Here is a 25525-nt window from a genome sequence, read left to right as displayed (position 1 = left end):
GGGTCGTGCCTGGCAGCAGAGATGGCAGAACCATACATTAAGAGAAGGTGGTGGGAGGTTTCTAGTGTGGGTGTGGTGTGTGTGTGTGTGTGGTGTGTGTGGGGTGTGTGTGTGTGTGTTCGTATTAGGGAGAAGGCTCTCCTGTAGTTTCCACTCCCCTGTCGGCTGCTTTTAGCGTGCCTGCCAGTGGAATGTAGGGAACACTGTGACGTCAGCTGTGTTCTGACCCTTCGTTCTCAAGCTGCAGACCTCCTCTGGATGGCAGAGCATTAACCAGTCCCCAGAGAGAGAGAGAGAGAGAGAGAGACTGAGAGAGAGACTGAGAGAGAGACTGAGAGAGAGAGAGAGAGAGAGAGAGAGAGAGAGGGAGACAGAGGGAGAGGGAGAGGGAGAGGGAGAAAAAGAGCAAAGAAGATGCAGCAAGAGAGGGTGACAAGGATGGAGGGAGATAAAGTGTGTGTGTGTGTGTGTATGTGAGAGAGAGAGAGAGAGAGAGAGAGAGAAAGGGAGAGAGGGAGAGAGGGAGGGAGGGAGGGGGAGGGAGAGGGAGAGGGAGAGAGAGAGCTTGTGTGTATGTTTGCACACAACCCAACCCCAGCACAATGCAGCAGCCCCCAGCCTCCCTGCATCCACTCGGCCCCCTTCACGCCTGGCTGTTTGTCAGTGTGTGGGCCCTCATCCCTCTGTGAGAGGCGTTCCCTTTAAACACCATTACAGCCTGCTGCCCTTCAGACAGCACTCTGCCCTCTGCCACTCACTAACAAGCCATCTCCAATCTTTCGGGGGGGGAAAGCAGACAAGTGGATTTTCTCCTCCATAAATGGATTTGTTGACCTGTGAGGTTATGAGAAGCGAATGGCCAAAACAAGGATTAGTGTCATGTCAACGCCACTCGTTCACGCACACACTGTTACAACCCGAATACCACCAGATACAAGGACACACACACACTTGTGAGTGGAGACAGACCGTAACACACACACACACACACATGCATACGTTCTGACCAATGGCTGTCAGCCATCACACACTCATACAGCCGCACACTCTGCTAGAGACCAGTGAGAAGATGGATTCTGTTCTATTGGTGAGGGGTTAGGGTGAGGATGCTAAGGTGATTAGCAATACAACAGTCTGGCTGGGTGCTAGTCTGGGAGTGAGGCTCTTCTCTCATCTCCTCTCAGAGACGGTAGCTAAATGTTGCAGCTGGGCTAAGTCTGCCCTATCCTCAGGGGCCAGGGGAGGGAGGGAGGGAGAGGGGGGGTACATGGAGGAAAGGCAGGGGAGATGAAGGTACTATTTAGGTACAGGGACCGAAAAGCAGCAGGATAGCAGATGGAGAGAAGAGGAGGAGGAGAGAAGATGAGAAGAGAGCATGTGAGGAGGAGAAAAGAGGAGAGGGAAGGAGAGGAAGTGAGGTGTGGACTTCATTAAGGTACATAGGGAGCGGAGAAGAATAGACATCGGTTGAGTTGTAAGTAGGTCGGACTGAAAGAAACACAGAAGGGCCACAGCAAGACATTGTCCAGCCCAGCTCAGTGCTGTGAACAACCGGAACAGGGACAGAGTAGAGGAGGAGAGGAGGAGAGAAGAGGAACACAGAGGAGAGAAGAGAGGACAGGAGAGGAGGAGAGAAAAGGAGCAGAGAGGAGAGAGGACAGGAGAGGAGGAGAGAAGAGGAGCACAGAAGAGAGAAGAGAGGACAGGAGAGGAGGAGAGAAGAGGAGCAGAGAGGAGAGAAGAGAGGACAGTAGAGGAGGAGAAAGGAGAGAGGACAGGAGAGGAGGAGAGAAGAGGAGCACAGAAGAGAGAAGAGAGGACAGAAGAGGAGGAGAGAAGAGGAGCAGAGAGGAGAGAAGAGAGGACAGGAGAGGAGGAGAGAGGAGGAGCGAAGAGAAGACAGGAGAGGAGTCCAAATCTACTTCAGTGAAAATTCCCCTCTCATCAATTATTTTCCTTGAGTTCCTCTGCTATTCTAAGTGCCTCCTCAAACTCCCAGCCTGCAAACTAGTTTATTTTTAAAGAGGCTGAAATCCTCACTAGACAGTGTTACATCACACTTAGTTTCTTTGGCTATTACAAGAGAACACTATCACACACCAGACATACCATCAACACACACAAACACATAACACGTATCTGACTCCTAAGATACACCGGTATTGAACTTGAGGTCTAAACCTCCACATTGACTCAGGAGAAGTTCCCTTCCCCTGGCCCAGCTAAAACAACACTCTGAAGCAGTTACACAGGATCAATAACCTGATCAGTACTGATCGATCTGTAAAATGCTTTATGAAACACAGTGGATTATTGACCTGGTTGAGTCAGTAGCTAGGTTAGAACAGTACATTGGAGCAGGTATTTATAGATTGTTCCCTGATGAAGACAGCTGGCTGTCCAAACATATTTGATAAAAGCAGGATTTCACATCAGAGCTAACATTGTGTGTTCCAGGTTCTTTTATTGAAAGTTTTGGACCTGCCAGCCAGTGGCTCACCACGAATATTCTTCACCCACCTACTACTCTCTCTCTCTTTCTCTATCTCTCTTTCTCTCTCTCTTTCTCTCTCTCTTTCTCTCTCTCTTTCTCTATCTCTCTTTCTCTCTCTTTCTATCTCTATCTATTTCTCTCTCTTCCTTGTCTCTTTTCATTCTCTATGGTAAAGACTAATTAATTGTCTCTGCTACTAATCAGACAAATCAAGTATCCATTCTGTGGGTAGTGATTCGATCATGAGTGTACTGTCTGCATCTCTGTCGAGTAAATCATGTTAGCAGTGGATCACTAGATAGTTATGTGGCTCTCTTCTTGTGAAATTACGTTAGCGTCCTCCAACCAGGAAGTGCCGTACTGCTCATCATCCAATAGGAGACGAGAATACATTACTCCATAGAGACTATGGTCCAATCATAAATGGCTACTCCTCTAATGTGTTTATGGATGGGTGGACATTATGTTTTTTGATGATCAATACATCAACTAAGAGCCCAGAGATGCTTCACTTTATAACACTCCACTGTGGATGCAGTACCAGGCGTTCTATAGGATAGAATGTAAACAGTAGAAAGATCCAAGTGAATTTACAGAAACACTGGTGTTGTCTCCATTTACAAGGAAAAGTTCACAGCATCCTTTTGAACAGAAGCAGAGTACATTGTTATTGACAAGTGCTTCTTGTAGAAGTGGTTCAAAAACAGTTCTCTTTTTATTTAGGAGGGTGTGCTTCAAATCCTTCTTATAAATGCTGTGAGGATCATCACGGATGTCAGAAAAATACCTTTCATTATGCAAATCCCTAATCCTCCTTCATGAATATAAATACACTCAACAGTAACCCCCACAGATCTGTGAGCCTGGTTTATGTGTGTGTGTGTCTGTACTGTATGCACACACAGGCCTCTCTGTACTGTATAAACACACTGATTATTACCGTGACCACCGGCTGACTGGTTCTATTCTGAACTGTAATGCCGATTACCTTGAGGTGTGTTTTTACAGAACAAGAACAGCCTTCTCAAAACAGTCAGACACACACACACATCCTAATAATACACACACACCTGCATGTACACAGTTGACATGGTTGATTTGTAGTCCAGTTGTTGATTTGTAGTGTAGAGGTAGAGGAGGTGATTCAGCACCCCCTGTGATGATGTTGCACCGAAATACCATGACAGTCTAGAATCTAGATAGTCTGAAGACAAGGTGAGGGCTGGAGGAGACGGGAAGAGACAGGTGAGAGACAGGAAGGTGGAGGTCGTTGGGGTTTGTGGAGGAGGGGGGAGGGTTAGGAGGCAGCAGAGGTGGTTTGAGATTCACACCCGTGTTTCTGATGCTCCAGACCCCCAGGGTGCCTATGGGAGTGGAAGTATCCCGTCATGAATACTGCAGCGCCCCAAAGTTCCATCTGATCGTCTTCCCTGCCACCGGCCGTCCTCTGCCCCCCCCCCGCCCCCACGGCCTGGCCAGTCAGAGAACACATTAGCCACAAGACGCCTTCCGCTCTGATACACAGAAGGAAAAATCGATCGCCTCAGCGACACACACCCGACACACTCAGTCCAGCACACAAACACAAGGAAGCACATGCTAACTTGTAAGGCAGCGGACATGGCATTGAATATGGACAGATCTGGAGCCAAATATATGCTTTCTACCTTGTCAGGCAGGCAGCTTAGTGGGTTGTCAATAGAAAGCTCTCTCTCTCTTTGTTGCTCTTGTTCTGTGATGTACACACGCAAACACACACACCAGCTGCAAAGCTAAACAGCTAGCCTTGCTGTGATGTTTCTCTCGTGTTGATCTATTTTAGAAGTGATTAATGGACAGATTGTTCTATCTCTCCCCATCCCCTGATCTGTTGTCTGTATTTATATCCTGGCTCTGGGTCCCTTCAGCATCTCAGATGTTCTGCTGTATGTGTGTTCCTCAAAGACTTTAGTCCCATTGCTGTCTTTAGTAACACAGTCACTGAAATGGATGTACAGTACCGCACACTGATCTCGTTCCATGATCTGGATGGTAGTACGCTCTGTTAGATCTGCAGTCTTTTGCTTTAGGGGAGTTGTCAACCTTTCACGTTCTAGCTTGTTTTGACCAGCTGAGGCGTTTACCTTCATTCAGCATCGTCGTCTGTGTTGCCCCTTCGTCATCGTCAAAGACGTGTCTGTCTGTTGTTGGGCTTCTCTGTGTCTGTGGTCATGTCAGTGCAGGGACTGAAGGGATACATTTGGGATGTGGGAGTCGGGTGCAGCAAACAATGAACTATCAAGAGCGAGCACATGAACACAAAACGCCCATCCTGTCTTCTGCAACGTTCATTCTCTGTCTATCAACTATCTAGTCATCGCAGAATATTACACTGCTGAGAAGAGGAGAGAGAAGAATAGCGGAGAGGAGACGCGTCATTGTGTTTTGAGGGCGTACAGTGTATACATTGAACCGTATTATACAGAATACTTTATAGCAGAGGACAAACTCATATGCTTACTGGTGCAGCTCATGCACACACAGTCCACAAGCAGAGAGTCGAGTTGGTGAAGTTAACCCTTGACTTGCAGCCTAAATATAGAGCCTCAATCAAGCTCCTGTGGAGTGAAACTAAGTTCTGTTGTGTTTGAGAGTGACGTGTGTGTGTGTTGGGGAGGGAAGTATTTATGTGTGTGTGTGTGCTTGTGTGTGTGTATGTGTGTGCATCTCATGTGTGCCTGTGGGTATGTGTGTGTGTGCTTGTGACGTTTGTGCAGGATGATGTTTTGCTGTCCACTGATGCTCTGCTTCTTATTGAGGATCTGATTGTGTGTGTGTGTGTGTGTGTGTGCGCGTGCGTTTTTGTGTTTGTTCTGTCAAACAGCTTGGGGCTCTTAGTCATGTACAGTACGCTGCAGCTATAGATTAGATGGAAGAATAGAGAGAAGAGGAGAAGAAAGGATACATCGGTGAACCAAGAGGATGTCAACGACTTTAATGTATTTGATAGTTCATGGCCATGAAGTGTTCATGGCCAAGTCTTGGAAGAGAACCTAGAATAGAGAACCTAATAAACCACTTAGTCCAGGAATAGAAGAGAAGGATGGTGTTTTGCGCTCTTTCTAAATGACACTTGAATGCACCAGTAACCAAACCCTAACACACAGAATGGGATATTGCGATATTTAATCTTAAAAATGAAAATATAACTATCAATGCTCATGCCGTTTCTGCCTTACACAACCAAACATGAATCAACTGTAGCTTTGGAGCTAAACACATGAAAGCTGTGTTGCTAAATATATTCATGAGTTACTGTAGTAATTATGTCATCTGTTTTCTGCTCACAATACTGTCAAACCAGCTGGCTACAGAATCAGACATGAGAGGATCTGTTCCCTGGTTTCCTTATTGTAAAACAAGAAACAAAAATCCTCTTGGGGGGGGGGGAACAAAGCTGCACTCTTCTTTGGACCTTCAGTCCTGTGCTGCAGTCTATCTACAAGCAGTAAACTGTTTTAATTGTCCTCCCTGCTCTCCTTAAATCTGTTTAGATGGCCCTGGATTTTATTGCATCGTGTTGATAACGATCGCCTGCTTCTCTCTCAGCCCTGGTCAGCACTAATGGTCTGTTATCAGTTCCATCAGGCCCCAGCACCCAGATCAGAGCTGGACACTCTCAGACTGAGGTCTTCTTTAGACTCGTCTCTTCATCATCCACCGGGCTCCTTCTTTTGATCTCCCCTGGTCCCTTTTTTGTCTCTCTGTTTCTCGCTTCCCTGCACTTTCCCTCCATCCCTCGTTTCCTCCCCCCTCCCTCCCTTCCTCCTTCCCTCCAACCGTCTCCCCATCTCCTTTCTCTCTGGGTATACTTCCGTTTCTTCTTCCCTCTCTTTCTCCTTGTCTGCTAACAGAGGTGGACCTGAACGGACCAGACATTTCAGATTTGAACTCTAGATCCAGAGTTATTAAGCAACATTCATACATTTCATATACCAGCACAGTAGCATGGATCCTTATTTCAGCCTAACTGACATCGTGGCTCACAGAACCTGCTAGCACCAGGCTAGTATCTCCTAGTCAGCCAGTCCTGTGCACTCCCATCACTGTGTGTTCGTCCTCTGGGATCCTGATAGCAGTTACCGTACACAATAGGTCACTGGAATGTTTATACAGCTATATATAGGCTAGGACACTTGCATGTCACTGTTGTCATGTCCTCTCCTCTCAGGTTCTATGCTCCTTTGTGTCCTCCTCTTCCTGTCCTCTCCTCTTACGCTCCCCCTCTTTTCCTCCTCTGTCTCCTCCTCTCCTCCCTGTTCCTCCTTTTCAGGTTGCCAGATCTCACATTGGAAATGGCTTCTCTCTCCTCTGACGTCACCTTCTCCTCTCCTCTGACTTGTCCTCTCTTTGCCGCACCTCATCCACTCATCCCTTGGCTTCCTGACAAACCACCACTCTCTCTCTTCTCATCTTGTGATGACTGACCTCCCTCTCTGACACTTATTATCACCGTAACCCTCCTGGTAACACTCTGCTTTTCACCTTTACTTCCACCTTTACTTTCACCTCTCCTTCTCTCCCTCCCTCCCTCCCTCCCTCCCTCCCTCCCTCCCTCCCTCCCTCCCTCCCTCCCTCCCTCCCTCCCTCCCTCCCTCCCTCCCTCCCTCCCTCCCTCCCTCCCTCCCTCCCTCCCTTCCTCCCTCCCCAGTCCCTGGCAGTAAGATGTCTTCTGGCTGGAGTCCTTCCTTGACCCCAGGAACTGTTGGCTTCCTCTCTGATTAGCCAAAACAGGCTGACCGGAGAAAGGCGAGTGAGTAGGAATGGCTGACAAGAGTTGAGGAGAGGAAAGAAAAGGAAGAAAAAGAGGGAGGGAGGGACAGTAAGAGACAGAGACGAGTCAGAGAGAGAGAGACATAGAGAGAGACAGAGAGAGAGAGACAGAGAGAGACAGAGAGAGAGAGACAGAGAGAGACAGAGAGTCAGAGAGAGAGAAACATAGAGAGAGACAGAGAGAGAGACAGAGAGACAGAGACAGAGAGACAGAGTGAGAGAGACATTGCCTATTGCGTTGTACCTAGGTCTCCAGGCACAGGCTCGTCTCTCTCTCTCTGGGCCTGTGGCCTGGGCTTGTGGCCAGCAGACTTGCTCGGATTGGGTTGCATTTTCCTTTTTAGCCAGAGGTACCTTGAAGGGCAAGGCTAAAAGCCATACAAATATGGTACAGCAGTCCACACTGTGGCATCCATTATTTATCATTAGAGCTCACTGCAGTGAGATGATTTTAGCAATAATGAGCTGTAGAAAGACTTTGGCCCAGCTGCCGGCTAACTGGAGACCAGAACAAGTGATATGATGAAGATCATGATGTATGTGTGTGTCTATACATACAGTGTTAGTGGGTGTATATTTACTTCAGGATTAGGGAATGTTTTAGAAGAAAGAATAGATGAGATATGTGTGTCTACAGAATGACGGTCGTCTGTTAGGAGCAGGTTTATCCTGAGCTGAAGGATGGAGGCTGTTTTTAGCTGGTTGTTTGTAATTCATCCACTTACCCAGCAACCAGTAGGATGACCTTAGAAATAGAGAAAGGGAGGTAGAGAAAGTGAGATTGAGAGGGAGTGAGACAGGGAGAGCGAGAGACAGAAACAGAGACCAATAGAGAGACAGAGAGAACGAGGCAGAAACACACACACACAGAGAGAGAGAGACACACACACACACACAGAGGGAGACACACACACACAGAGAGAGAGAGACACACACACACACACACACAGAGACACACACACACACACACAGAGAGAGAGACACACACACACAGAGAGAGAGACACACAGAGAGAGAGAGAGAGCAGAAAGGGGGAGACACAGAGAGAGAGCGCAGAAGGGGGGAGACACTGAAAGTGTCTGGGGAGTGACTCCAGACGGTAAAATGTGGTTGTGAAAGATTGATCTAAAAGTAAAAATGACAGGACTGGGGAATAGGATGCTGTTCTTGGGGATAAGATTCTTACTCACTATTTTTGAGGACCACTTTGGTTTTGTAGAAGTTCAGCTCATGTAACATCTCTGAGTTTTCTGGAAATGAACTTACATTCTCCAGTTCATCTTCCCATGTTGACTGGTAAACACACATAGGAACACACATATTGTAGGGGCTTTCCTCTGACATCTCTTTATGCTGGCTGCGACATCACAGATCAGTCACGGGCCTCGATCCTCTACACAGGAAGTGGTCAATAAAGCAGGCTTCTTCCAACTTGGAAGTGGATCTTCACGGAACACATTTCCTAACAGCAGCACTACAACTATGCTTCCGCTTTGACTGTCTCAGTTCTCTCTCTCTCGCTCTCTCTCTCCCTTTCTCTCTGTTCCCTCTCTCTGTGCGTTCTCTCTCTCTCTCATTGTCTCTCTCTCGCTGACTCTTTTGATCTCTCTCTGCTTGTGTCCTTTATCTGTGCTCCCCTGTGTGAGTCGCCCCAGCCCCCTCCAGGGCTCCTGAGGTAGAAGGTAGAGTAGGTGTGGATGCATCCCAGCCTCTGAATCCTGATTGTCTGCTTCCTCTGCGGTGTGGTGGAGGGGGCACCATGGGATCAAGGCCAAATCACACACTGTAGGGACTTACTGCAGGCCTGTCTCTGGGAGGCTACAAAGGCTAACCGCATTAGGCTCCGTCGATAAATCACTGCCCTGAGAGGGAAAGAGAGAGAGCCTAGGGGGAGAGAGACTGGATGGGAATGAGCAGGCAACCTGGGAGAGAGCGATGGAGATATAAGGAGAGATGGAAGAGAGAGTGAAAGAGAGAGAGTAGCGGAAATGTGTGCCCCTTTAATGGGCATTACTGTAACACACTGCCACTTTAGCCCTTCAGACCAAGGGATTCCCTCCTCTCTCTCTGTCTCTCTGTCTCTCTCTTCCTCTCTCTTCCCCCCCTCACTTCATTTCTCTTCTCTCTGTCCATGGGGCTTGGTCTTCAGGGTTGGGGCAGGGCCCGGGGCCGTACAGCACCGGGCGATGTTGTGTTGACGCTCAGACGGACAATGTATCAGGGCTAGAAGAGCCCGTGCCTCAGTAGAAGGACCAACGTGTCAGCACGCCTTCAGGACAGCTGCGCAGGCTGCATTGGCATCCTCCAGCCCCGGAAACAGAGTGTGGGATGAGCGATAGAAGTCTGCAGGAAGACCAGACTCCTTCAAACTCTCAACTACGTCCAGACCTAAGTCACTAGGGATGACATGGATCTGCTGAAAGGCCAATTCAGTCACGGCTGAAGTCGTGTGAAGATATGAGCCGTGAAGCAGTTGTGAAACATTTACAGACTGTCATTTGTTCCCATCTCTCCTCTCTTCTCCTGTCCTGTCCTGTCCTCTACTCCCCTCTTCTCCACGCTTCTCCACTTTCTTCTCCTCTCCTCTAAGTACTTCACTGCTTTTGCTATGCATGGCACAGAGACGACATTATGATAAGGACTGTCATTCTCCAGATCATTAACATGTTTTGCCTCTTATCTACAAACCAAGGCCATTTATATACACCCACTCCTGAACGCCTACCAATCAGGAGCCAGGAGCGTCAGGGCTAATGATGATCGGTTAAGAGAGACCATTAGGTGTTGCAAGGCCGAAGGACAGTGATCAACATTGTCTCTCATTCACACACACTGCACACACATACACACACTGTACACACATACACACACTACTCTCTTGTGGCAGATGTGGATGATTCAGTGTGTGTGTATGTGGAGGCTAAAGCTTATTCTGACAGCAGACCCCTTACTGGCTCCCCTCCCCTCGTCCCTACTACAGTTCTGATGATGAATGTGGGAACCCCAGACTCCCCTGCTCTTGCTCAGCCTCATCCCTCCTCCTTTATTGCTTCTTATCCATCCCTCCATCATTCCATCCCTCGCTTTGCTCCTGGGGTGATTCATAGGCCGGGCTTGAGCCAGTGAGAAGCAGTGGCATATGAGACCATTTGAAACAACCTGTGTGTTTTCTGCGTGTGTGCGTGTGTGTGTGTGTGGCAGTTAAAGTGAAATACATTGATAATCATTTCCTGGTATTGTCCTCTGTGAACCCAGTGTGGGCTTGGCGTGGAGACGGATGACTGGTCTCCCCAGCGCACGCTGTTGATGCGTCATGAATCAGACATTCACTTCACCATGACAGAGTCTGTGGAGGACTTCTTCATCTTCTTCTTCATGTTTTAGTGATCAGCAATAATAACGTCCATAAACAAACCATGGCGGGGGTTTAATACAGTAGATCAACAGGAGGAGGATGGGGAGGAGGAGGATGGGGGGTTGAATGATGTTCATAAATATGGTGATGATGATGTTGATGGTTCAGTGTGGTGATGATGATGTTGATGGTTCAGTGTGGTGATGATGATGGTTCAGTGTGATGATGTTGATGGTTTAGTGTGGTGATGATGATGGTTCAGTGTGATGATGATGATGGTTCAGTGTGATGATGATGATGGTTCAGTGTGGTGATGATGATGGTTCAATGTGATGATGTTGATGGTTCAGTGTGGTGATGATGATGATGATGGTTCAGTGTGGTGATGATGATGGTTCAGTGTGATGATGTTGATGGTTCAGTGTGGTGATGATGATGATGATGATGATGGTTCAGTGTGGTGATGATGATGGTTCAGTGTGATGATGTTGATGGTTCAGTGTGGTGATGATGATGGTTCAGTGTTGTGATGATGAGGATGATGGTTCAGTGTGGTGATGATGAGGATGATGGTTCAGTGTGGTGATGATGATGGTTCAGTGTGATGATGATGATGGTTCAGTGTGATGATGATGATGGTTCAGTGTGGTGATGATGAGGATGATGGTTCAGTGTGGTGATGATGATGTTGATGGTTCAGTGTGGTGGTGATGAGGATGCTGATCTGTGTACAGGTATGGGGACATGGTTCCTAGCACCATTGCAGGGAAGATCTTCGGTTCCATCTGTTCTCTAAGTGGGGTTCTAGTGATCGCTCTCCCAGTACCTGTCATCGTGTCCAACTTCAGCCGCATCTACCACCAGAATCAACGAGCCGACAAGATGAGAGCCCAACAGGTACACACACACACACACATACGCACACACGTGTGTCCGATGCAGATAATGTCTGCATTATTAAAACAATATCCAGCTTTGCATCATTTTGACAGTAATGCTTATTGCCCTTTCTCCTCCTCATCTCTCCTCTCCACTCCTCCTATCCCCTCCTCTCCTTCACTCCTCTCCTCCTTATCTTCTCTTCTTCTCCTCTTCTCTCTCCTCCTCTCCTCTACTCTTCTTCTCTCTCCTCCTCTCCTCTTCCACAGAAAGTACGCCAGGCTAGGATTCGTATGGCGAAGAAGGGAACAACCAACGCCTTCCTACAGTACAAAGAGGATGGAGGGTTAGAGGTAAGACAACTTGAGCGCATGTGATGCCAGTGGACTGAATCAATAAACCGGTATCACTGTAATATAATTGTGAGGAGCTGCTCTGACACAGTTTTGTTTAATTAGTTTGATTTTATTTAACCGTCATTCAACAATGAATAAATAAAGCCTTGTCTGAACAATTCCCTAGATAAAACAATGCTGTCTGCAGGACAAAAGAGATTTGCTGAGACAAGAACTGATGTAATCTATGTCAGATACAGCCCTGAGAGAGAGGGACAGATAGACAGGAGAGGAGGGGAGGATGATAAGATCCAGAGTTGTTAGTTCCTGATAACAACGACATCACACTCTCTCTTCCCAGAGACACAGTTTGGTTGCCATGGTATCCCTAATTACAGCTTCAGATACAAATGTGTTCTTGGCCAGTAATGACTGTGTTTAAATCAGAGATGGACAGATAGCTTCTCTCTCTTTTTATATTTCTCTCTCTCTCTCCTTCTGTCCTTTCTCTTTTCTCTCTCTCTCTCTCTCTCTCCTCTCTCTCTCTCTCTCTCTCTCTCTCTCTCTCTCTCTCTCTCTCTCTCTCTCTCTCTCTCTCTCTCTCTCTCTCTCTCTCTCTCCTCTCTCTCTCTCTCTCTCTCTCTCTCTCTCCTCTCCTCTCCTCTCCTCTCCTCTCCTCTCCTCTCCTCTCCTCTCCTCTCCTCCCCTCACCCTTTAAACATGGGTCTCTGCTCTCATCTCTAACCAAGTGTTTAGCAGCTCTAGTCCAGAAATAGCCTAAATAGGGACAGTGAAGAGACAGGTAGGACAGCAGACAAAACCAACACATGCAAAGCCATCGTCCTTTCTCTTGGCTATAGAGGTATACAGATACACACACACACACACACAATCACTGTCACTCACTTGCTCAACCATCTCACCGTGACGTCAGAGCCACAGGTCTCAAAGGATTGGAGAATAAATAAATATAAATGAATGTCAAATTGATGATCAATTATGGCTAATCTTCAAAGACCTCTTGACGAAGAGGATCCTGCTGAAACCCAGAGATGGTTAAAGAAACACACACACACAACTGGGTGTTTATCCCTCTCCTTAATGGAGCCTCTGGTGTTCTACCCAACGGTGTAAGATTAAGAGTTGAGAGTTGGTCTCATTTAACAAGAGGAGAGACATAAGGAAGGAGAATAATAGAAGAAAGGAGATTGAAGTGTGTGGAGGCAGAGGAGGAGAGGGAGAGAAAGGATGAAGACAGTGCAGGTGGAAAGAGATTGAATCTTCCTTTCCTCTAATGCGTCAGGTCAGGTTCAGACTGGGTAATCTTTATTCTGTTTCTCCACCCTACGCTCCTGAAAGACACACTAATCCAATATTTACTATCCCACAGTCAGACCAGGCTATTTTTCCAGCCTGGATCTATAAGGCCATTACTAACAGTCCTGCACAGCTATTTATATCACCACACTACACCCCCCCCCCCCCCCCGCCCCCCTCCTTCGCCTCTGTCCCTCCTCCCTTCTCTCCATCCACCTGTGTGTGTGTCCCCACACACACATAAACACACACACACACACAACACCCTCCCTCAGAAGCTTTCCATTTGCTCCCTGTAACCTTCCATCCATCCATCCGCCCTCCCGCTCCACCTCTGTGTCCTCCTCCCTCCCTCCCCCCTCCTCTCTCCTTCCTTCCATTCTGCTCCTGGGCCAGAGAGTGGGGGGCAGGTGGGGGGGGGGGGGTTGCAGAGAGGGTGTAGCTCCTGTCCCCTGTGTGTCTGTCTGCAGGCTGGCCTCTCCCTCCGTCTTACTCCAACACTGGTTCTCTTCTTTCGTCGCCTCCAGCACCCCACCCCATCCCTCCGTCTCTCCTCCCCCCCCCCCCCTCTCCCCGTTCCCGCTCCACCCAACCCTGCAGAGCTATTCACTGCTCGCTTCGTTACAGTAAAAACACAAATCTCCACAAAGACACTGTGGATTTTTAATGTCCACTTCTAAACAGACAGCTACCACCAGCAGGAATGGGATACTTTAACATTATCTGATTTTGTAGAAAACCTCACAGCATTAATCGATTCGGACTCTTGACTGTGTGTGTGCTTGTTTGTGTGTCTGTCTGTGTGTGTGTGCTTGTTTGTGTGTCTGTGTGTGTGTGTGTGTGTGTATGTGTATGCCTGTGTGTGTTTTCTCTCAGGACCGTCATAACGATGACAGTGCAGCTCTGTGTCTGAAGAACAGGTCCGCCTTCGAACACCAACACCATCATCTGCTCCACTGCCTGGAGAAAACCACAGTGAGTATTCACTTCTCTCCGGAACTTTCTGGCTCCACTTGACCACAGTTCCCTCTGACGCCTAAAGAGACGCTCCTGCGGTCGATCCATAACCTGTCCCGGAACACTTCGCCAGTTCTTCTTTTGACAGGCGCCGTCTTTCCCGCCTCAGTGGAATAACCCTCTTCCGTCTCATCTTCTCTCTCTCCCACTTCCCTCCGCTCTCCGCCCCCGCCCACCCCCCTACCCCCACCCCTCTCTCCACGCCCCACCCCCAGAGTCACGAGTTTACGGATGAGATGACCTACAGCGAGGTGTGCATGACCGAGTCCGTGGGCTTCCGGACCAGCCGCAGCACTTCCATCTCCAGCCAGCAGGGGGTGCAGCAGTCCACCTGCTGCCCGCGCCGGGCCAAGAGGAGGGCCATCCGTCTGGCCAACTCTACCGTGTCTGTCAGCAGGGGCAGCGTCCAGGAACTGGACACGCTCCACATCCAGAAGACCACCACCATCCCTCAGAGGTGGGCCACAGTCCAGTTTGATCTAGTTCCTGATCAGTGTCGCACATTCCCCACAGAATTACAAATATGAAACCAAGTCTTAGCAGTCGCTGTATAGTAGCTAAAGGTCATTGTTCATGAAAACAATGGCTCACGGTGAAGTGATTTGTTTTCTACTGTGTTGTATTCTTCCACACAGTCATGTTAGACAGGTGAATTTATCATGCTGCTGAGGGAACGAGAATAGACCGTTCCAAACCACTAACGATCTTTCTGTGTGTGTGTGTGTGTGTGTGTGCGTGCGTGTGTGTGTATAGTCGCTCCAGCCTGAATGCCAGGACCCATGACCTGAAGCTGAACTGTGACGACCGTGACTTCACCGCCGCCATCATCAGCATCCCCACCCCCCCGGCCAACACCCCCGACGAGAGCCTGCCCCCCTCCCCAGTCATCCCAGGGATCCTGCGGAACTCCCGCGCCACCGCCTTCACCCACGACACTGTCAAGATCTCCTCCTTATAACCCTGCCCCTCCGCCCTCCTCCCCCTCTCCCCGCCTGCCCCAACCCCCCCCCCCCCCCTCCCCTCCAGCACAGGAGCACAGATCCATGCACAAAAGGAGAGGGAGGGTTGTGTCTGAGCGACTGACTGAAGAACAGGATGAGGAGGGGTGGGCAGAGAAAGAGGAGGAGGAGGAGATTAAGCCAACAACGATAAACTTGCTTCCACATTCTGCAAACGCTTCACTCCAACACCAACACTAAGTGCCCTGAGTGGGCAGGATAGGAGGCATTGAGCAACAAGAAAACAAATCAATCATTTGAACCGAAAGTTCTCGAACCAGTGTGACGTTCTACGGGGACTATGTGACAGAGCTTCCTGTGGGCGTTGCCAGGATGGGGCCAAGTCAGCCCTCGATACAAGGGGGTCCTTCAGAGGACCAATCTCTAGAAAGCATGGTGCTTGCAAACACCAAGGTCATGGGAATTATAACTTCTAGCAGACAATGTATGCAATTATGAAATCCTAAGAGCATGTGTGTGTGTGTGAGAGAGGATGTGGGCTGCCAAGCTGCTGACAGAAGGTTCAGATCCAGGATAGGACCTGTGGACACGACCCATCTGCTGGGACAGACCAGATCACCTCAGACAGGACTGACACACTCATGGTCTGCTACACAAACACTACATGAGGATATGGTCATGGCAGAGAATGGCACAGTACAGCACAGTAGTGGTATGGAATGGGACGGTCGGTGTTTTTCAACAATGTTCTTCCCACACAGGCATTGAAAGCCTTTTCCTTTTCAAGATATGCAACGTTAGAACAAGCAGGACAAAATTACTATACAAAACGTGTGTGTATAAAACTTTGCAGGGAAAGATTACGATAAAGACCATAATAATAAAATGCTGAATTATACAGATACATGAACATCTTTAACCGGGAGAACTCTTTGTTAATACCTGTATTCTGCAGTAGATATCTTCACACGCGTCATCCACCATGACAGAGGTCGGTGGCTGGAGAGAGAGAGTACATATGTAACATATTTGGTGTCATACTTCTGTAGGTCACATTGCATCATCAAACCTTTCCCAAAAAATGTAAAAGGAGCGTTGGCGTTGCAGAGCTGCCTGGCGTCTTCCCCTGCATGACCCTGTACAGTGGAGGAAGCGGCGGGCTTTGATTGGGGCTGCCACCCAGGCCCCGCCTCCTCCGTTTGCATGGAAACCTTTTTGTTTCTCTCAGAATTGTTTGTTTTCCTTTTTCCTGATATTTGTGACAACAACCTTGTAGAGAAAACAGACTGGGAACTGTAGGAGTGCTTTCGCCAGACCTGTGTGTTTGGTCCCAATTTTAAAAAGACATATATATATATATATATATATGAAACATTCAGGCATGTTCCTCGCCAGAATGCAATGTGGGTGAGTGAGTAATGAGTGTGCGTGTGATTGTGTGTGTATACATCTATGTTCATGTGTGTACGTGAGGTAGCTAGATAGAGTGGACTGTTGGGTGTTAATCGATCACAAATATGCATGGATACCGTTGTAGGTATTATTCGTGTTTTCTCCCAGAGAAGTAGAAGGAGGATCAGTGGCAGTGATGTCAATCAGGGGGGGTCAAAACATCTACAGTGAAAGGTCAGGGTTCAAAGGGAGAGTAACCAAGGAACATTTTTTGTGTCAGAGACCTCATGGATCCATGTTCTGCACTGTGGCACAGTTGTCCTGTCATGGGCCACAGGCATGATGCATCTGACTCTTGTCATCGTCCTTGAGGTGAATCCTGAAGTGAACAAAGCCTGTGTGCTCAGTAATGTCATAGAGACCTTCTTTGGGTTCTTCTGTTCGATCATCATGGAGTGGTGCTGTACAATGTTTTACAGGTGTGTGCGATGCACACACTAAGTCTGTTCAACTTGCTGTCCGTTTTACAGAGGTTTATTTAGACTCTGTAGCTTTTTTTGTTTTGAATCAGCAAAATTTCACTTGTTGTATATTTGACACCATGTTTGTGACTGCTGTTACTTTTGTACTTTACCACACTGAGAATCCTGGATCATTTTCTTTCTCCGTTGTGACAATTTAATTAGCTTTTTGTTCAATATTTGTACTTGTACACAACAGCTGTATCTTTTGATATATCATGACATATATTTGATTATATTGTTTCTATAATTTAACAGCTGGTATCCTGTTTCAGAGGGTGAGCACTGCAGTAGGTATGTCTGCAGTACTGACACAGTAGGATGCAGATGATGTGTATGCAGCATCAGCCTTCTCCCACACACACACACACACACACACACACACACATACACACACTTCCAAACATTCAGCTCTTTATGATACAGTACAGTCTGCAGGAAGCCGTTTGGTGATCTTCCCGACATCAGGGTTCCAGAGGAGTGTGATTGTCGTGTCACATGGATGCTGCATGTTAGAGGTAGCTCTGCTGACAGGTGTGTGAGTGAGGAACACTTGACCTCGCTGGGCGTGGACCACTTCTATTCAGACATCAGTGAGCAGGGGGGGTGTGTGTGTGTTGGGGAGGGGGGGGGGGTGTATTGGGATGTGTAGGGAAGGCAGGGGAGGGGGAGGGGAGGTTAATGTGGGGCATGGGGGTTCTTAGTAGGGGAGGATTGCATCACTACTCCTCAGCAATAGACATGCACTGATTCCCAAGAGGAGGAGGGGAGGAGGAGGAGAGCAAAAAGAGGAAGAGAAGGAGGAAGTGAAAGATGAAAAGCACAGAGGTGTATATTCTATTCCACTAATAAAAAGAGCAGAATTCAGAATGATGTCGACTATCTTTTCCTTGGGTACAGAAAGAGGCTGTGTTTGCTACGTAACGTTGGTGTGTCACATTGGACAGTGTGGTATTATGTAGATCATGGTGCAAAGGAACCATCTTCACTTTAGAGCAGCGGGGTTCAAACAAACATTCAGCTCTAGTCTCCAGCCCAGCTATCACCCAGACAACAGTTGTGAAACACTTCCTTAACATTATTCCTTTCATGTGCTCCCACAGAAGTAACCCAGGCCAAGTGATGAATGAGGATATTGCAGGATCTGATTCATCACACCGACGCTATCGCACACAACTACTAGCCAACACTGGCACCTGGTGGGAGATAAGTAGAAAAGGTTTCATTGACTAAACAGGAGGCAGAAAAGCATGCTCAGCAACAAGTACCCAGACGTTGTCGTCAGGGGAGATGATGATTGGATGATTTCTTGGTGGATGATTTATTGGTAAATTCACACAACGACTGCTTCCTCTTAATCCCCTGTAAACAACGCCAGGTGTATCTGTTGACGACATGCGAGAAGGTTGGCACTGTCCTCAAGATCAAGACACTGCTAGCCACGAAACACTCCAGACATCTGGCTACTGTTCATCACAGTCCGATTGAAGGTATACTGAAGAGCTCCTCCTAGTCACCACCATTTCATTTGCAGTCAAAAAATGTGTCATCTTAGAATAATGTTCAATCACTTTATTTGACGTAAGGAGCTCGTGTTGAGAATTGCGTTCCGAGTTCCAGATAAAATAACGTTTTCTCACCATTTTCTCCTCCATTCAAACCAGAACCCTAGTTCACCAGCAGGTGGTGCTGTCTGCTCAGGAAGCGCTCGAGCCCTCTCCTGTCAAGACCACCGGCCACACTGTGTTAAGAATGGACGAAATAATCATGGGGGTCGTCAAGTTTTATCAAACGCTTGGAATGCTCCCCCCCCCCCCCCCCCCGAGACGAGCTTTCACTTCTGTTTCATCCCCCCCGAGACAAGCTTTTCAGGTCTGTCCCAAACGTGCGGTTGCCGAAAAACTTAAAGCGTGCAACCATTAACCCGTTAATTAGTAGCGTCACATATATGTAGCTAGGTTAATCGTTCGAAAGCGGGCCCCACAGAGTACAGTCACACATGTGTAATTCTGAACATTACAACCGACTATTTTCCGATAGACAAAAACTATATGACAAACGCTATAGTATGGCTTCAACATTTACAATTAGGAGGCTAACAAGTAGCTAACACTAGCAGGTAGTAGCATTGCTACGAGTTTTATGCTAGGTTGCTAGGTAACGGAAGCTAACTAAAGCTAGCTAGCTTTCGTTTTGAAAAAATAACTCTCTGGTGGAAGCATCGGTAATATTTAGAACTCACTCATCTAAAGTTAATGAACAACGTCTGCCGTTACCTTCTCAGCGTAAGAAATGCAAAGTGTGGCGAGAGAGCGTGTGAAGGGGCTGTGTGTCTCACGGTCAATGCGTGAGGCTTGAGAACCCTGATCATAAATAATACTTTGTGTGTCTTGTAACCTTGGTCCTTGCGGGGCCCACTGCCCTGCAAGACGTTTCCCTCTTCTAACCCGCCCGATTCAAATTAATGGGTCGTTATCAGGCTTCTGCAGAGCTTGATGGCAACCCATTCATTTGAATTAAGTGTGTTGGAGCAGAGACAATTCTCCAACTCACAGCGCAGTGGGCCCCAAGGATGGTTCATTTGTGTTATTCATTCAAGTATAACTGTTCATTAGTGTTATTCATTCAAGTATAACGGCTAAACCTTGGTTGGTTGGTGTTTAACTAATAAAATCATAATCGGATGGAGACAAGAGATAAAACTATAAATATGACAAATGTTGGAATGAGTGAATAAGTACAACATTAGACTTGAGTGAAGTTCAATACTTTTATTAGAGAATCGATTTCCACAGAACTCAGGATCATACAGTGATCTGAGACACCACTTGGCTGAAAAATGACAGGCCTTAGACGGACCCTAGTGATGGTGAAGAGGTAACGCACGCACACATACACATACACACACACTCACACACACACATCAAGTCCTTGAAATAAATTCAGAGGAGTGACCAACACACCTCCACACGACCAAAATACTAAATACCAGAAAATTGGAAACATTGTGCCATAGTGTCTGCTCACTGCCCATACCCTACGGCCCTCAACAAGTGAAATGGGGCACCCTAGTCTAGATTGATGACCTGGGATGTGAGTAGTGCACTTCCTCTGTTAGCAGAGTCACGTCTCCCTGCTGGAGAAACATCTACAACACGTAAGATTGTACAACACAAATACCCTACCTGAGTCTTCATAGGAAATAAAGCGTTAGTTTCGTTATCCTACCACAAGCAGCAAGAGATCACAGCAGAGTCTAGTCTGTAGCCAAATGCGTTGCAACAATTCAATGACAATGACACATGCTTCGGTACGGTTTGCACAGTTGTATGGTTGTGATTTCCCCTCCGTAGCATCTACCACAGTTGTGTGCTGTGCTGTGGAGTGTTGGAGCAGACAGTAACAGGCAACAGCACAGTGACTGGTGTGCACAGCAGCCTTGTTACAAATAGTGCCTCATACTGCTATAGAGAGATATATATATGCAGGTCATTGATATCTGTGCCAACTGCCACAGTCTAACACTGCAGTTGATCCTGCTGATGAAGTCCACAGTGCCAGAGCAGGCTGGTGGTGCTAGAGAGCCCGCGAACAGTTGTGATGTGACAGTTTGTGATGCGCTGTCTTAGACAGAGCTTGGATCCGGTGGGAGAGAGGACAACATGAGGTAGTTACAGTAGAGTCACATACCTGACTCCCTCAACACACAAACACACACGCACACTTTAAACAGTTGTGACAGAGAGCAGGGGGCTGGGGCAGAGTGTTTGGTCGGCCAGGCCCAGTCTGGTCCCGTGGGTCAGAAGTTCCTCCACAGTGGTCCAGTCATCCAGCAGCTTGTGGTTCCTCAGTCGGCTCTGCTTCCTGTGGCTCAGCTCCAGCACCGACCTGCAGCCTGACCCGGAGCTCACTCCATCCAGCCCCCCACCGCCCTCCTTCCTCCCGCCTTCCGCCCCGCCTCGACCTTCGGCCCCACCTCGAGCTGCCTTCCTCTGCCTCTGCTGCCTCGCCAGTACCAGGTGACGCCGCCGCTCTGTCCTGTTCCAGTAACGCCCCGCCCACCCCTCGCCACGAGCATCCTCGTCCGTGGTGACCTCACTGCGCTCGTCCGCCAATCGGGAGGCCCGGGCCTTGAGCAGCTGGTTCCTGGCCATGCGAGGGGTCCGGGAGCGAGGGGAGCCCCCTCCCAAAGTGTTGTAGAGGGGGCTGCAGGAGGGATCCGGCTGGGGGGGCAGGGGGGCCAGGGTCTGGACCCCACGCCAGTCAGCTGTCCCTCCAGACCCACAACCAGACCCGGGTCTTGACCCACAACCCGACCCAGACCCAGACCCAGAACCAGGCCTTTTGGTGGGGCCCAGTAAGTCTGACCCCTGCCTCTGACTGGGGGTGGTAATATACTGCTCTCTGGCTCCAGCTTCAGCAGCCCTCCTCTCCTGCCTGTACTCCCCCTGCCAGGCAGCCTCCCCCTGGCTGCCCTGGGCCCCCAGAGGCCCCCTGCTCTCCTCCCTGGCCTGCCTACCATAGCCTTGGTGTCCCAGGGGCAGGGCAGGGTGGCTGGCCCGTCTCCTCTCACTCAGGTCCTGCAGTGTGTAGCTGCGGCCGGGCAGCTCCATGGAAACGTGCTGGTTTAGCCGGAGCGCCCTCCGCTGGCAGGGCTCGGTACGACAGCTGGCAGCCAGATTGGGGCCTGCTTGACGGCGGCCCAGGGACGGACTGCGAGCATTCCGGATCTGCCCAGAATTACCCAAGGTGCACTGGTGTGATGCGGGGGTCTGTTCCGAAGCCCGGGCCTCAGGGATAGACTCCAAATCCCAGCGTGCTTTGCTCCCTGGCCACTGGTCACGGGGAAGATGTCTCGTCCGACGGCTATGCATGCGCCCGTCTAGAATCTTCTGGACGCGTCGGAACTCTCCCGTGCTGATGCTGTGGAAGCCAGAGTCGCTGAGCTCGGAGGAGAGGAGGGACTCTGAGGAGGAGGAGGAGCCTCGGCTGGTGTGACCCGGGGGCGAGGAGACCGCCTCCTCAGGACCCTCCTCACTCTCAGGCTCTGAGAGCTCCCCCTGGTGGATGCTGCCGTCAGTGCAGCCAAGCCCACTGTCTCTCTCATGGAGAGGCAGGTAGCCCAGAGGAGGCTCCAACCAGCCTGACTCATACTCTCCCTGGAGATGAGATGAGAGGAGCATGGTTGGATATTACCCTTTATGCTGAAAATAGTATCAGTATTATTGATCACTAACAGATATCCTGCAGGTTGGCCTCCTCTGTGGTCCTTCACCACATTCTTCAGTGTTTATATCGTTGGTGAGTTAATAGATCCAATCATGTTATCAATTACCTGACTCAGCAGGCTGTTGGGGTCTTCCTGGTCAGTATTACAGCAACCAATCAGACAGCTGCGGTTGTTGGGTTGGTAGCTCAACACATCAGAGTCCTAAAACAGAGGCAGTTCAGTAGTTTAGTTCATAACACAATAAATGAAGATGAATGAATGAATTAAACAATAAATGAATTAAACAATGAATGAATTTAACTTTAATTAATTAAACAATGAATGAATTATGTAATCAATTAATTAATAAACGTGCCTGATAATCAAGACTGTCAATTTCATCCACGCCATAGGACACACTAGGTAGGTAGCCATTGGATGAGTAGAGGTCAGGTGGCAGGTTCCTGGGGTCGTAATAGGGCCTAAAAAGAAGCAGTCATTACCTTCAAACCTCTATGACATTTTGAATAAATATCTCTATCTGATACTGATTGCAGCTTTATCGTTTTCTGACTACACTGCCCCTTAAACTCCTGGAATCATAGTTGCTTATTTCCAAAAGTTGACCCCCCAGGAGTAGCGGTACGTACCCCTGTGCGTAGCCCCCCAGGGCGGGTTCAGACCCCTCCACCACCCCCAGTCTGCGGAGGGCCTCCCAGTGGCGCTCTGTCTGCGTGCTGCAGTCGGTCGTGTAGCACTGGTGATGTCTCCGCCCCTTCCGGCCCTCAACCTGCACGGTGACTGGCTGGCCGTACTCATCCAGGAAGTGCAACTCTTTGCGATGACGGCGGGACTTTTCGCGCCCTTTAGCCTGAAAACAAAGCACACATGGACAGTTTTTGGCCTAGACATTAAAAGGTAATGGCTTGAATTGACTTTGCCAAACATGACCATGAAAACACAGTACATTCCATCATCCATGTGACCTCACATAGGCCTGTCACGTCATCTGAAAGGTTGTGGACTCATCTCAACTCAGGCTCTGTCTCTGGTAAATACACATGGAAGGCTGTATGTGAGGGAAGCAGAGCCAACAGGCCTGGCTGAAGCAGGCTCCACCGTCCTCGCCCCTGGTACCGGCTGCAGAGATGTAGGTCAGAGCTAGCCCCACACCTTGTTTCACCCCCAACCCCCTGGGGCTACCTTTGGAACTCTTGCTCTCTCTGTTTGACTCTCTCTCTCTCTCTGCCTGTTTCTCTTTCTAGCTACTCTGTGCTCTACTACAAAACCCCTGCAGAGGCATCCCAGGCCAGGCTCTTCCACTTCAGTTCACCCTGACAGAGAGAGAGAGAAGCAGAGTGTATACTCTCTGCTCAGAGAACATGGGCAAGCACCCTATATTTAATGACTCATAGCCCAGGGACAACAGAACTGGCCTTTTTCGGGTCTCAGGCCTGTGTTTACGTGTTTTTGTTTGGGTGCTTTTGTTTGGGTGCTTTTGTTGTGCCTGTGTGTGTGTCTCTGTGTTTCAGTGTGTGTTCCTGAATTAGTCTTAAAATACAGTACCACCCTTTTCACCACCCCTCGAGTGATCTGTGGTTTCATTTTCCTTGGAACTACAGGACAGAGTCCATAACTCATTTCCATATGAACAAATTAAAGTATATCTTACCTAATCTCTTTACCCTACATACAGCTCAAACAGATATAACTGTACATCTATCTAAAGCTATAGTTCTATACAGTAAACATGTTTGAGTCTCTCTTTTCTCTCTGTCTCTGTCTCTCTCTTTATCTCTCTCTTTCTCTCTGTATATATAGGATATATATATATATATATATATATAGGATACACTGTATATACTATACTGTATATGTAGGGCATATATTTACAATAACACCTGCTATAACACCTGCTAAACACATACATGTGAAGCTATTAAGCATAGTGTTAACTATTGAAAGGAAAACAGACACATTTTGTACTCACTCCTTTCTTATGGTCCGTCCACTGTCCTGAGAGTCGACAGCCCATGTCTGTCTGTGCAGCAGCGATGGCACCCGAGAGAACCTAGCTACGCAGGGAATAGAGGAGGAGAGGAGGGATGAGAGGGGAGGCCGGGCGCCAAGGTAACAGAGGTATTCCGCTAGTCCAGAGGAATGGAGGCGGTCGAAAGAACAGGTGCATTGACGCTGCTTGTTTCAGAATGCAGAACGCGTCCAAAAGGAGAGACGGGGGGGACACCGAATGGGTAGCCCTACTACAGCGGTTAGCCCGGTTTAAATATCAGATCGGATGCTCTGCGGCGGCGGAGAAACCCTGCACTCATCCGTTTCTCTCTCTCTCTTTCTCTCTCGCTAGCACTCGCTCGCTTTCGCTCTTGCTCTCTCTCTCTCGCTCATCGTCTGTTTCCCCAGATTCACATCCTAAACAGTAGCTCTTCTCATACATATTAATTGCCTCGTTCACCAATGGACCATTCTCTGATCAAGATCATAAGAAGAATAAGGCGGACCTCTTTTGTCATTGGTTAACCGTTTCCGCCAGTCAAACATCCATTCATGTGTTGCTGTGAAATGCCCATACTTCCACACCGTATGTCACGGTATAGAGCAACTGGGTGGACTGTTCACAAATTATAAATCAATCTGTAATTCCCCTCGGAAATAGGAAAATGCGCAGAAAACATAAGATTTATCACCTCCAAAATGCAGCCATCAGTCTGCATCTGTCAGCAGTGCCTGCCAAACTGGACAATCCAGGAGAATGAGGTTCGTAATGGGAGGCAGGCAGATAAGGGGGGTAGGAAGTGAGATGTTATGTAACTAATATTTATGCTGGCTAATGAGCTTTTCTTCTGGACTCGAGGGAGACAGAATTAACACATGGACCACCCCTCAGCCCTCCCCAGCCCCACATCCCATGGAACAATCCCTGACCACCATGGTTAAACTGTGGTTTGGTGACCTCAGTCACACGCCGACAGAAATTCCAAGAAGTTAAAACAGGTCAGTCATAGTGGGATTCCCAGGGCTTCATCACTGTGTTCCTGACAATTTGAAAGGTTTTTTGTTCATTTACCTAAATGTCACAGCACATAAGATTTTTGGTGACAATTTGTTAGCTGGAGAGAAGGAACGAGATTGAGAGTGTTTGTGTGATAAAGAGAGGAACAGAAAGTGGTAGAGAACTAGAGAGAATGTGACAGAAGGGAGAGAGAGATTTGGACTTGGA

General features: G+C 48.4%; 1 protein-coding gene across 1 annotated transcript in view; it reads left to right on the top strand.

Moving 5' to 3' along the window:
* The window catches only part of kcnd1 (potassium voltage-gated channel, Shal-related subfamily, member 1), a 23735-nt gene extending 6072 nt beyond the window's left edge, over window positions 1-17663 (top strand). The window contains exons 2-6 of the mRNA XM_047040196.1: window positions 11396-11558; window positions 11810-11893; window positions 14069-14167; window positions 14425-14666; window positions 14963-17663. Coding sequence (XP_046896152.1) covers window positions 11396-11558; window positions 11810-11893; window positions 14069-14167; window positions 14425-14666; window positions 14963-15167 — 793 coding nt within the window. The 3' untranslated portion in view covers window positions 15168-17663. The remainder of the gene's footprint in view (window positions 1-11395; window positions 11559-11809; window positions 11894-14068; window positions 14168-14424; window positions 14667-14962) is intronic.
* Window positions 17664-25525: the final 7862 nt, after the last annotated feature.

The sequence above is a fragment of the Hypomesus transpacificus genome, chromosome 18 (assembly GCF_021917145.1).
Source record: "Hypomesus transpacificus isolate Combined female chromosome 18, fHypTra1, whole genome shotgun sequence".
Classification (NCBI taxonomy): domain Eukaryota; kingdom Metazoa; phylum Chordata; class Actinopteri; order Osmeriformes; family Osmeridae; genus Hypomesus; species Hypomesus transpacificus.
This window is presented reverse-complemented; position numbering and strand designations above follow the sequence as displayed.